The 13985-nt window shown below is 50.9% G+C and overlaps 1 protein-coding gene across 1 annotated transcript in view; it reads right to left on the bottom strand.

The window, feature by feature from the left end:
* PEPD (peptidase D) overlaps positions 1 to 13985 on the bottom strand; it is a 112063-nt gene that overhangs the window by 67398 nt on the left and 30680 nt on the right. Inside the window, exons 7-9 of the mRNA XM_042969413.1 lie at positions 10092 to 10136; positions 1036 to 1111; positions 41 to 87 (exon numbers count right to left, since the gene is read on the bottom strand). Of these exons, the coding sequence (XP_042825347.1) occupies positions 41 to 87; positions 1036 to 1111; positions 10092 to 10136 (168 nt within the window). The remainder of the gene's footprint in view (positions 1 to 40; positions 88 to 1035; positions 1112 to 10091; positions 10137 to 13985) is intronic.

Raw genomic sequence — 13985 nt, 5'->3', positions numbered from 1 at the left:
TTACATTTTAATCTTTACCCAGAGAAACACGGCAGCTTACCTTTCCATCTCATATTCTTTCATTCCCACTTTTACAGCCTTCATTACCTGGAGGATGGATATTAAGCAAAGACATTTGTATTAAGGAGATAAGTAACACTGCCTTATAAATAATGTATAGCACTTTTTCAAAAGAATCTCTTCTTTGAAAAAAAAAAAAAAAGAGTGATATGTGCACACAGTGGTGCAGAAATGTAACAAATTAGAACTTTTTTAAAGCTCCGAAAGCCGCACAGTTTATTTAAACCACTCTGGAGCACTTCCATTTGGAAGCCAGTGGGCATCCAGCACCCAGCTCTATGGCACAGGCAGCGGCAGACCGAGGGTGGCAAAGATTTCATCCAGATGCCTGGTGAATACTTGATGCTCAGAGAGCGACAGTGACCGTCCTAAAGGGTTTCCTTTGCTTAGCCGTCATAGAACGTGCAGAAAATGAAACGCATACAAGAGGCTGTGGCTCACAAACGCACAAAGCCACGACCACCACTAAGCAGGCACCAGGCCACCCGTCACCCTGACCGTCCTGCAAGAAATGCGCCTCCTTACTTGCTCTGGCTCCTCAGGTAAAGTGGGAAGGTTTGGGAAGGAGGACAGTTTTTGGAAAACGGAGGACAGTAATGGACAGTAATCCATGTGCTTGAATCACGGGTGAGGACGAGAGAGTCTTGAAAAGCAGCTGGAACCTGCCAGAGTGCTGGGAAGGAGAGCCCTGCCCTCTTGGAAGTGGGGGACTTGTGGCTGGGAAATGCCCTGAGGGTGGGTGCCTTAAGGTGAGGAAGAGGGGCAGAGCCTCTGTTGTCCCTGCCCCCACGGGGGAAGAGAGAAGAGCCATCACGAGTCTCTGCTGGAAGGGACACCTGCTGCCTGTTCATGGGGCACTTGGGACTAAAGCTCCCCAAGACCACCCATCCCAATGGGGCCCTCCTGCCCCACTCAGAGCAACGCCACTCGCCCACCCCAGCTACCAGCACCCCAACGAGCCTGTGCCCAACTTACCTCCCGGTGGGCCTCACTGGAGATTCTGTTGGTGTAACGCAAAACCTCCAGCTCCATGTCCGTTTTAAAGACCCGGCTTCAGAGAGAACAAAGTGGCAGGTCAGTGACTCCCAGCAGGGGCTGGCTGGACAAGCCCCCTCCACCACCGCCTCCACCCCACGCACCCCCGCCAGGGAGACCTCGGGGCCCGTCACACCTTGCACAGCCTGGGGAGGACCACAGGGCCGGCTCGCGCCCAGCCAGGCTGCAGACGGGCCGCCAAGGCCCAGGACGGATACGCTGCGCTAAGCACCGCCCATCTTGATTTAATGCCAGCCTTGGGCGTGCAGGTTGTTTCCAGTTTCAAGATCTGGAACCCACCGTGGGTGGTGGAAGAGGCCCAGATTCTGTAGCCAGACACGCGCTACCTCACTGAGACTCAGTTTCCCCATCCATAAAAGGGATAAAATCTACCTGGCAAGGCTCTTAGACCTGAATCAACTGTGCTGACTCCGGGGCTCTGCCCAGTTCGCTGAAGAGGTCTCCCGTTTCCTCCCTACCCCACCCGCCTGCCCTCGGGGCAGCCCAGGAATAACCCCTGACTCTGAGCCAGGGGTGGGAGTGGGGATAGCAGGTGGTGCAGCCACTTCCAGCTGTGAGTGCAGGTAAGAATTGTGGAAACAGCTGGTCTGCAGAGAGGAGACCAGGAAGACACGAGAAGAGAGGGGGTGCTGTGTGGGGCAGGCAGGCACAACCCAGAGACCCTCCTGTCCTTCTGACACTTAGCTGTGCCTCCTGCCACTGGACTCCAGGGGGTCCTGGGGTCCTCATAGTAAATTCATGTTAGTTTTCTCAGATCTGCTTAGGTCTTTTTGTAATCGATCTCGTTGCCAAGTAAGACTCAACCAGAGAAGCTACAGAAATACTGGTTGTCTACCCCTCCACTTCGAATAAGCAACTCTAGGCCATGGGCAGTGGTGGCCGCGACCAGTCACTAACAGCCCAGCATCCTCGGTGCATCCCCCATGGTCGGCTTCACCAAAGCTCCCCTCCCTCTCACGAAGGGGACACATTCGAGCAACCTCCAGATCAGCAAAGCCAGAGTGTCTGACGATGGCCCGCCCCTCTGTTCACAGCGTATCTGTCTCTCATCCGGCCGCCATCTGTGCCCTGAAGCCCGACCCGGGCCAAGGACGGCAGCGAAGTTGCCCCCACCTCCATCAGGGGCAGCAAACCTCTGGAGACTGCACGGAAGTAGCCGCAGTCAGCCACTGACTCATGCCGTCTGCATGGTGCCATCCAGCTGGGACAGCCAGCCATCTGTCACGGGGAAGTGACAAAGGTATCCTGGAGCACCGAGACGCCCTCCTAAGACCGTAAAGCTTTCTGGGGGATGTGGAAAATATAAACCCCTGAGCCCAGTGAGACTTTTCCCAAATGAACATCCTTTCTTTCTTGAGAAGAAGTCCCTGAAGGCTGACATTTGGCTCTTTATCATCATAAGGTGTCTCTGATTCTGCACCAGGACACTGGGAGCAGCCCACCTGGGGACCAGAAAGCTGCTTCCTGTGCCCTGGAGGTGAGGGCCCAAAGCCAGAGCAGGACTCAGGTGAGCGGCTCAGGCTCCTCAGGCCCAAATCCACTCACAGGATAACCTAGAGCCTGATGCTTTGCTCCCCACTGCCGCCTGCTCGGTTCCAGCCTGAGCGACTGGTAAGCAAGGAGTGGGCCTCTCTGTTCTCACATGTGGTGATGACCAGAGTAACAACGCAGGTGGGAACCGGGCCCAGGCTGTGCCCGCCTCCAGCCCTCTGACCCTCTGTTGGGCTTAGACCTCTGGTCCAACCTGCCAGCTACCACTCCTGCCAAAATTCCAGACCCCCAGGCCCTGTGCCCACCCATCCGCGTGGCCTTAACCAAACCCTCATGAGGGATGAGCCAGAGCCTGTGCCTGCTGCCCCCATGTTCCAGGGCCATGAAGGCCTTGGGAAAATCCGCGGCCAGGCGGATGGCACACCAAAAGCTCCCAGTCACCAGCCCCACCGGTCTCGCCACGGCCCCAGTTCTGTTGTGAGTTGCACGGGGGCGTGCAGGGCGGGAGGGCTCCTTTTAACTTTATCTCCCCAAGATCTCTCCCTTCCCCTCCTTGGGCCCCCTCCCCTGCTCAGTGCATAAATGCACTCCTCTCTCTCCCCTCCTCTCCAAATTCTCAAGCCTTCCCCTCCCCACTCACGTCCTCCTCCCCACCCACTTACAAGGGAAGGGGTGGATCAGGCTCAGCACCCCAACACACACCTGGGTTCAGAGCCCACGTGGCCCCTATTACCAGGAGCTCTACGACCACCCACTTTCCTCCTCCCCACCCCCCGTCCTCCTCCTCCAGCCAAGCTCTATCCTCCGCTACTCCGCCACGTTTCCGGAAGGGAAACCACAACTGTCCTTGCTTTAGGCGGGGAGCGAGAGGAGCTTTCGTGTTTGATCTCAGAGCTCTCCCCCATCCCCTTCCCTCCTCTCTCCCCTCTCCTCTTCTCCCTTCAGCCCACCCCTACCCCCTGCCAGCCCCCCTCTCACAATGTGTGGGAGGACCCCAGGCTGCCAAATTCAGAGGCCTTCCCTGAGTGCGGAGAGGAAGCAGCACAGTGACCCCCGCCTCCCCTGGCACCGCTGGGCTGCTCCCATCTCCCGATAAGGCCTCCCTCCCTCCCCCTCTCCACTCTACCTCTGCACCTGCTCCCGAATGGCTGTCTGTGGCACAGGCCTCTCAGCCGCTCCTCCACCCGCAGGTCCCCCAGGCACCTCCAGCTCGGCGGGACGCCAACTCCCCCACCTCACCCCACAGCTGCAGCGCCCCCCTGCCACTTACAACAGAGACCTGCGTGCCATCCCAGATCCCTTCCTGTCCCCTATCCATTGCTCCCACATCCAAGTGATGACCAAGGGCTGCAATTCCACCTCTATACCCTCTCTCAGACTCTCTGTTTCTCTCCATCCAGACCCTACTGCCTCCGGCCTGGACAACCTCTCTGGCCTCTTCGTGCCTTCAGGCCCATGTGCTCAGGGACAGCGGCTGCAGATCTTTAGTAAACGCAAATGTGATCGTGCTTTTCCTTGCTTAAAAGCTTTGGTGGCCATTGGCTTCTCCTCCAAGGGGACCTGGACCGGAACCACATTCTCTTCTCATCAGAGACGCAAGCACTTCCAGCCATGGAGGCCACGTCCTGTTTTCTTGCCCAATTTGAGTTTGTGGAAGATGACACATGAGGCTTCTAGCTGCTTTACTCAGGACTTACTTGTAAGTCATGTTTAAAAAAAAGGGGGCTTCCTGAGTGGCTCAGCCGGTTGAGCATCTGACTTCAGCTCAGGTCATGATCTCACGGTTCGGCTCATGAGTTCAAGCCCTGCGTCAGGCTCTGGGCTGACACCTTGGAGCCTGGAGCCTGCTTTGGGTGTCTCCCTCTCTCTCTGCCCCTCCCCTGATTGCACTCTGTCTCTTTCTCAAAAACAAACATTGGAAGGAAGGAAGGAAGGAAGGAAGGAAGGAAGGAAGGAAGGAAAGAAAGGAAGGAGGAAAAGAAAGAGAAAAGAAAAGAAAAAAAGAAAGAAATCAAACTGAATCAGGACAAACTATGCCACAAAGGCAGTTCTCCAACGAAACCAGCCTGGCCCACATGAATCCAAGCTTTAAAGACCCCAAGAACAGATGCCTGTGTGCTGGCTCACCTGATTATCCACAGGGCACTCTGGGCCTAAGTCTTGCCCAGGTGCTGGGCGTTCAGCCTGGCCCCCCCCCCTTATCTCCAGGACACAAGCACCAGAAACGGTTTTTAAGATTACTGTAAAAAAATAACAAGACTTTCCAGCATCTGGCAATTTCTCGCTATCTTCGAGAAGGACTGACTACCCTGAGCCTGAGGAGGCTATTTCCATTACTCGTGGGCAGGAAAAGATAACGAAAAAGGGATTCCACCACGGCCCCGCCTCTGTTGTCCCAGTGGCCTCCGGGGTGAGGGATGCCTAGTGTCACACTCGGCCCCAGCCTTGTTTGGCCCCGGGATGTGTGGGGTGGCAACAAGCAATATAATCTGCAAGTTTTCTATCCCCAGGAAAGGACCGAGGCTGCCTCCTCCACGAGGCATCAGAGGACCCAGGCTTAGGACAGGACAAGATGCAGTTAACAAGTCTGCGCTGGAAACAGCTCAGGCTCCTCGACTAGCAAGAGGAGGTGGCTGATGCGTGCAGGCGATGCGGCACTCGTGCAGAGTCCCCAGGCCTGCGGCCACACCCGTGAGCATCATCACAGCCAGTGGGCCACTCAGGGGGAAGGCAGCGCTATGGGCAGGGGAGCAGGAGTGGAGAGAAAGTCCCTTCACTACGCCAGGCCCAGAGTCCCCTGCAACAGGCCAGAAATGACAAAAACCGGACTAGGTTGAGATTTTTTTTCTGCAATCTGTTTTTTTTCCCCTTAAATATGCATAGGTCACAAAACTGCCTCTGGGCATTAAACCCGGGATTAAGGCATTAATGAACTGAGGTTTGAATGCTCCACTAATTAAAATAGTAGCAAGACAGAATGAAGTATTTCCAAAATCAGTGTCTAAGTGTCAAAGTGCCACCGTGTTGAACAAAACCCATCTGAAGGGACAAGTATTCCATCCCTCCTGGAGATGAATGTGCAGGGGATGGTTCTGCGGGAGCAGGCGGGCAGAGTTCAATGCCACAGGACCCCACATCCATTCCCTCTATACCCCATGACCTGGTGTTGCAAAGGATAAAATCCCAGAACAACAGGAGGGACAGAAAGGAAAGAGCTAGTTGGAATTACATATCTTAAGGAGGCTCAATCAATAAGCCCTCTCAAAGAAATCAGAGCCATGAAGAAAATAGCGGTTTCGCTCAGCAGTGAGCTGAGTGTGCTTGAGTCGTGGCGTGGGCCGCGCGCAGGGGAGGCATGGGAGGGTCCACCTCTGCGTTTGCTGACTGGGGCCCGGCCACGCCTTCCCCTCTGCCTGATGTGCCCACACCCCATCTGCTGCCTTCTGGGGCACAGTCACTCTGCCCTAGGATCCCCACTGTCCACTTGGCTTTCCTGTTAACGTAGGGTTAAATGCCTCTTCCTCAGGAGACAAAGACAGCAACCCTACTGGAAGACTTTTCACGTACACACCAAGAATCTAGGTCATCATCTACGTATCTTTTCTAATTCGGGACATGTTACCAGGATGCAGGGTCCTGCTGTGCCATCCACACCTCACCACCTCCTGCACACAGAAAGCCAGGGGAAGGAGAAACAGGTATGTTATCCCACTGCCGGATTAATACACGCAGGACACCTTCACTCTGTGTAATTAACAGTTCTAAAATCGGCGTGTGACTCAATTTAACACAGTCTCTCTTAAAACCCAACAAGGCACACGGCAATTGCTGACATGCTTGCTCTTCTGTGACGCTTCCAGTGGTACTTAACTGAAATCCAAGGCGCCGAGCTATTAAGACTGCACAAAAGTATCTCCTTTTATTTCCTAACCTGCCTTCAGATCAATTTAATCATCTGCAGAACAGGAAAGGAGAACCACAGCCTAAATTATGGAAGCGAGACGCCTGCTCTTAAGTTTCAACTTTTGACCTCCACATCCAAACTGCAATACCCAGCACAAGAAAAGAAATTATCAGTTATGATCTTATGTTTCTGGGGAAGAGTATGATGATAGAGGAATTTACAGGAAATCAAAAAGGCACTGCTTCAGAGAATGGAAAACAATAAAGCAGTCACAGAAAGGAAATGAATGACGCCCAAACAAACACTAGGAAGGAAGCGTCCTCTGTGCTAGCAGAGGCTGCTCCTCACCTATCAGATAGGCTCTGGGAGGAATCCCAGATCCCCAGCCCAGCAGCTAACCAGGAGCCGGGGTGCATGAGTGGCAGGGGGCATGGTGCTGAAGGAGGCTTAGCCACACAGTCCTGGGCACCTACCTGCACACGCTGACCTCACACAAGATCCATGCCGGGGCCTCTGAGCACCCCTGCATCTGCAGTGGCCTAGAGGGGACTTCGAAATGGCTGAAACTCAGGCACCCCTCCCCCCCCACTCCTCCAGGGTGCCCCTCAGATATACAAGGGGCAGCACAAGATCCGGGAACTACCGACCTGGGCTCAGCCCCTGGCTTTTCCTCAGGCAAATCATCTCCCTGTGCCTCAGTTTCCTTATCTGTAGAATGGGGATAATCGGAGCACCTAGCTTAAAGCATAAGCAAAATATCTCTTTGAATGAGGTGACATATGTCAAGTGCTTAGCACAGTGCCTTGCACACAAGAAGTCTCAAAAGGTGACATTTTATTAAGCTGAGTTAGCACTTGACTTCTACTCTCATTCAAGCCTTGAGCCATCATCCACCAAGGGAGACCACTTCTGTTTTGCAGGTGAGGAGACTGAGGCTCCATGCTATCGGCTGAATATTTGTCTCCCCCCACAAAACTGATATGTTGAAACCTAATCTCCAACGTGTCGGCATGCAGAGGTGGGGCCTTTGGGAGGTGATGAGGCCATGAGGGCAGAGCTCTTGTGACTGGGATTGGTGCTCTGATAAAAGAGACCCCAGAGAGCTCCCTGCCTCTGCTGCCATGTGAGGGCACTGCAAGAAAATGGCCACCTCGGGACCAGAAAGTCTGTTCCCACCAGACACGGAGTGTGCTAGCACTTGGATTTCCAAGGTTCTAGAACTGTGAGAAATACATTTCTGTTGTTTATAAGCCACTCCTGATGGTAAATGTTATGGCAGCCTGCATAGTCTAAGACACTTGGTGAATCTTCACAAGTTAGATATTACTACAAGCTCACTGACAGATGTAGCTGAGGCTCAGAAAAGTTAAGCGACTTCCCAAGGGGTGCAAGCTGGGGTGAGAGTTTGGAATAGCCTGCGTGGAGGGTTTTTGTGTCACCCCAGGCAGTCCCTCTCCATGGGGCCTAGACAGAGGGGGTGATGAAAGCATTCAGGACGCAGGGGCCCAAAGATGTGCCAGTGAGTCATAATTTAACATCACAGAAAACCCTCTCCTATAAATGAGGGACCAGCCTGCCATTGCACCCAGAATCCTTCCTTCGCTTATTTGAAGAGGGCAGTGATCAAGACCACCATGGATCTCACCCGAGAATGACTGCAGTCACTACAGAGGCCAGAACCCATGCTATTAAAACACACCCTTGAGGCAGGAAGGACAGTGTGACATTTCTAAAATAGTTCTACTGCCATCAAATGCCAAATAAGTCCCTTCTGCTGCTGGCTTTGATAAAGTTGGGAAGTATTCTTATGAATGCAGAATCCACCTCAGAGCCTTGGAAGTGTCACTAGAATTAAAGTGTGCTTGTTCCAAAGTAACGAGCTAATGGCTGATCCCTCAGGAGATGCCGGAGCGGATAACCCAGCCCGGTCTCCAAAGCACCCGAACTGTTAGCAGCCGTGAGGGAACGTCACCTGCGGGGTGTAAGTGGGTGCGGGCCCATTCCTGGGTATCCAGGATTTAGTCTTCTGTCCACTGGGAGCTACAGATGGGCCAGGCGTCTGTTACTTTCCAAAAACAAGAAAAGGAGGCTGTGAACGAGAAGGACCCAGGCCCCATCCTCAGAGGGCGCACGGCTGCCGACAGAGCTGGGCTGGCCGGCCTGCCCTCCGGTGAGCGCTCCCAAGGGGTCAGTCCCGATGCCAGTCCCGAAGGCCCTCGGATTTCCACCTCTGGCCCAGCCTCTCTCCCACCGGAACCTGCTTCAAACTCAGCATGCCCCAAACAAGTCCCCGATCTGTCACGGCACCTGCTCTTCCCAGCCATCCTCATCTCAGTGACACCCACCCAGCTGTTTAGGACAAAAAAACGGAGTCACCTTCAACTCCATCCTTCAGTCGTGTCACAGCCGGCTCCTCCCAGGGGCGTTCCCCTGGACTGCCACGCCACTCTCAGCTCTGTCACACCGCCTTTCCCCTGCCACCTGGGCCCTGCAGCAGCCTCCCAGCTGGCAGCCTGTGCCCTCTCTTGCCCTAGAATTGAGTCTCCAGACTGAGGCCAAAGCGATCGTTTAAAACACAAACACAATCCTACCATTCTCCTGCTTAAATTCGTCAAAGGTTTCCCATGGTTCCCGTTTCTCTCAAGATCAAGTCCAAGCGGACACCGTAGCCAACCCAGCACCCTGCCCATCTCTCTGACTGCCCTCAAGGCCTCGGAACACGCGGCCCCTGGACCTGCATCATCTCCTCCTTCTTCCTGATGGAGCTTCCCCTAGTCGGAAGGTGCCCAAACTCCAAGACTAGGTGAGCAAGACCTCCCAACCAGATGGGGAAACACGACCACAAGGTCATAGCATCAGACATGAAAGGTCCGCGCACCTCCCCGCTGTCAGGTGATGAGGTGCCAAAGGCCCCACCTCGCCGCTCTTCTACATTCAGAGTAAGTGCAGCCTTAGAACCAATAAAACACGTTTTATTGCTGAGCAACTCGATGGCTTAGGAAGAAAACTGGTGGCACGTCAGAGCTGGAGGGCCACTTCCAGGGCCCACGGAGGGGATGCCCAACCCGAGAAGGTTTGCCTTGCTGTGACCTAACAGAAACCAGTCGTGCTGCAGGACCGGGCTGCCGGTATCAGCAAGGGAGGAAACTAGGCAACACAAGAACACATACAAAAGGATGGCAACTTGTCAGGACACAGATGCCACAGGAGGAAAACACGTTTACCTTTCTGGTAATAGCATTATGGATGATGTCTGTTTTTACTCTTTTCATTATCTACTTTAAGTGAGCTATGTAAGTGTGGCTCGCTTAGGGTAGGAGTTTTTAAAAGACTGCTTAACAAAGGAAAAGATAAATTTAATTGACATTCAAGTGATTTATGCCCTTTCAGAAAAACAGACCAACTGGCGCGCGCACACACACACACACACACACACACAGAGAACCAGAGAAGAGAGCTGTTCTGGGGACTGTCTTGTCTGAGGGGCTCTCTGAGATGGAGCAGGTGGCGACAGCCGGGTCTCTGAGCTTCCTGAGCGGAAGCACAACAAACAGCCAAAGCAGCCACAGGCAATACTTACCACTCCACGATCTCTGGATGAAGAATGGTGTTGTTGACGTTAAACCTGCAGAGGAAACACAAAGCAAGCCTATTAGTTCAATGGTCCATCATCTCCCAGCAAGAAATACCTCTTTCAAGACATACCAAGAGAGGACACGACCCAAAGAGGGCCGCAAACTATAACTCCACGATCCTCCGGCCCACAGAAGACCTGCCGCCCGCTGCTTGCAGCAGACATGCGGCCGCACCGAGCCCCCTAAGTGCTGTCACTTGGGAGAGCAAGCTGCTCGGCTGCAAAACTACCCTCCACTCTTGCCAGGCAGACCTAGCCTCGTCTGTCAAGTGTACCAACACACTTATAACAGGAGTCCCAGAAGAAAAGGAGAGATGAAGGAGAAGAATATCTGAAAAAATAATAGCCCAAAACGTCATTGATTTAATGAAAAACATTAATCTACACATCCATAAGGCCCAATAAACTCCAAACAGGATAAGTCCCAAGAGATCCACACTCAGACATATTATAATCAAACTTTCAAAGGACAAAGAGAAAATCCTGAAAGCAGTAAGAGGGGAAGGAAAAAAAAAAAAAAAGCATGACATACAAGGAACCCTCAATAAGATTAATGGCTGATTTCTCATCAGAAACTATAAAGGCCAGAAGACAGTGGGATGAAAGAAAAAAAAGTGTCAACCAACATTCTATATCCAGCAAAGCTGTGTTTCAAAGATGAAAGAAAAATTAAAACAGTCCCAGATAAACAACCTGAGAGAATTCATCGCTAGAAGACCTATCCTACCAGAAATACTAAAGGGAATCTTTCAGACTATAGTGAAACAACCTTAGACTCACTCAAATCCACGTGAAGAAAATGAAGGCATTGAGAAAAGTAATTACATAGGCAAGTACAGAGACAGTGTAAATGTATTTTGTGTAACTCCTTTTTTCTCCTGACTTAAAAGACAACTGCAAAAAGCAACAATCATAAATCTGTGTGGACCAACAGAACATATGAAGATGCAATCTGTATGCAACAACAGCACAAAGGAGGGGACAAAACAAAGCTATATAGAAGCAAATTTGTTGTAGACTACTGAAATTGACATTAATGCAAACTAGACTGTTATTAGTTTAAGAGGTCATTTGTAATCCCCCAGGTAACAACTAAAAATATAATTAAAACAAGGGCACCTGGGTGGCTCAGTTGGTTAAGCCTCCAAATTGGGATCAGGTCATGATCTCATAGTTTGTGAGTTCAAGTCCCACATCAGGCTCTGTGCTGTCAGTGCAGAGCCTGATTTGATTCTCTGGCTCCCTCTGTCTCTGCCCCTCCCCAACTTGCTCGCTCACGCGCGCGCTCTCTCTCTTTCAAAATTAAAAAAAAAATAGCTTAACGAACTGAGCTCATCAGCATATAAAAAGGATACACACCATGACCAAGTCCAATTTAGCTCAGGAATATAAGGTTACTCTGACAGACAAAAATAATCAGTGTAATATGCTCTAATCTATTAATTATATTAATAATTTATATCAACAGAATACAGAACAAAACCACATAGATACAAAAAAAGGATCTTACAAAATCCAACAGCCTTTCATGATAAAAAAAACTCAGTAAACTAGGAAGAGAAGGAAACTGCCTCAACCTGATAAAGATATCTACAAGAAACCCACAGCCTACATCATAGTTAGCGGTCAAAGATGAAAAGCTTTCCCCTAAGATGAGAAGCAAGGCAAGGATTTCCTTTCTCTCCACTTCTGTTCAATACTGTACACAAGAAACATCTGTCATAGTGATCATACACTGGAAGTCTCAAGAAATTTCAAAGCACTGAGATACAGAAAATGTACACCGATTACAGTAGAATTAAACTAGAAATCAGTAACAGAAAGAAAACTATAAAATCCCAAGTTGTTTGGAAGTTAAGCAACAAACTTCTAAAGACCCACAGTTCAGAAGAGAAATAACAAAATTAGAAACTAAAAGCATGAAAAATCAGAACTGGTGAAATGCAGCTAAAACAGCACCCAGAGGAAAACTGATAGCTCTAAAACGTACTTAGTGGAAAAGAACACTGAAAACAATGATCTAAGCTCCCATCCCAAGAATGTCCCTTTCTTCTCTCTCAAGAAGCTAGAGAAAGAACAAACAAACCTGAAGAAATTAAAAGGAAATGAAAATGTACAGAAATCAATGAAATAAAAGGCAGACATAAAAATAAAGAAAAATGTACAAAGTCAAAATGTGTTCTTTGATAAGATAAACATAACTGACAAGGGGACCCCAGAAGACAAAAAGATCAGGTCGGGGTACATCATGTGTGACCCAGAGCCCAAGGTGTCAGTGGGAAAGCTGGGGAAGCCTGGCATGGCCCAGCACAAAGCAGAGGCCTCAGCAGAGAAGCTCCAGCAAGCCTTCAACCCTTTGGATTCTGAGCCCTGCTCCATCTCAGGTCAGGATATTACACATAGGGCATGCTGGCTTGTGACCAGGCAAGGACTCTCCATGGCCCCATTACCAGGGTTTGAAAAACACCTATCTAATGCCGTGGTTGTGCAGCTGGTACCCCCACTGCTGGCTGAGCCCATCGAAGAAGGAGGGACAGAGGAGAGAAGGGAGAAGGGGGCATTAGCAGGCCGGGAGGATTCTAGCTCTCCAAAGCTGTCGGGAATCCTAGCTACACAAATTCAAAGTCACCTGACTAATTCAAAGTCACCCGAAATGCTGTAGAATCAAAGCCTTACTTGTGAAATATCAAAGAGACCTCAGGCAGCCAACATGGTTTGGAGTCAAGAGCATAGCAGCAAATGACATAAATCAAGACGACAACCCAGGCTCTGCCTCCCATTTCCCCAAATGTCACTTTGACATTAGGAAAAGCAATGGCCTATCTACTCAGCAGGCAAACACAGCAGTAAAATCTCACTTTATAAAATGTACATACGTATGCACACGTGCACCCGTGCACACACAAGCAGCAGAGTGACCCAGCGCACAGGTAACATGGATATAAAGAGACAGGTAAGATGAACACACACACAGGCAGGCATGTGCTTAGGAAGAGATGCACGTAGACACACACAGATGTGTATGCAACACACACACACACACACACACACACAAACACACACACACAGAGGCATGTAGACACACCCAGACTAATACACAAAGATCCACCCCTAAATATACACACATAAACCCACAGATGCACACAAATGCACACTCAGATACAAAAACACTCAAGACAGGGGCACCTGGGTGGTTCAGTCAGTTAAGCGTCTGACTTCGGCTCAGGTCATGATCTCACGGTTTGTGGGTTCGAGCCCCACATTGGGCTCTGTGCCTGGAGTCTGCTTTGGATTCTGTCTCTCCCTCCCTCTCTGCCCCTCCCCCGCTCACGCTCTGTGTGTGTGTCTCTCTCTCTCAAAAATAAACAGTAAAAAAAATTAAAATTAAAATTAAAAAAACCCCACAAAACCAAAAACACTCAAGACACACACAGAAGAGTCCAAAAGACATTCACCGCAGCATTGGCGGGGTTTAACTTGGGGTGATGAAATTTGGGTGTTACCTCTGTGTAGTCAGCATTTTCTATGATGAGCATGTATCAACTGGGTAAAAACAACAACAAACCCATCAGTGCCTATGAGGGTGGGGAGCGCGTATCCTAGAAGCAGAGGGTAATTCCCTGATGGGCTCTGCCTGAGGGACAGGTGACAAAGGGTGAGCAGTATGGGCCCAACCATCCCTGTCCCTGTCCCTGTCCTCCTCCCTGCAGTTTCTAACCCAAGGAGGGAGGCGAGGCTTGCCGGAGAACAGGCCCTAGAAGGGCCCCCCACTGCCCACCCTTGCTAGGGGCTGGGGTGGGTTCCTATCTCCTCATGGAGACTCCATGGGCCATAATGAGA

The sequence above is a fragment of the Panthera tigris genome, chromosome E2 (assembly GCF_018350195.1).
Source record: "Panthera tigris isolate Pti1 chromosome E2, P.tigris_Pti1_mat1.1, whole genome shotgun sequence".
Lineage (NCBI taxonomy): Eukaryota > Metazoa > Chordata > Mammalia > Carnivora > Felidae > Panthera > Panthera tigris.
This window is presented reverse-complemented; position numbering and strand designations above follow the sequence as displayed.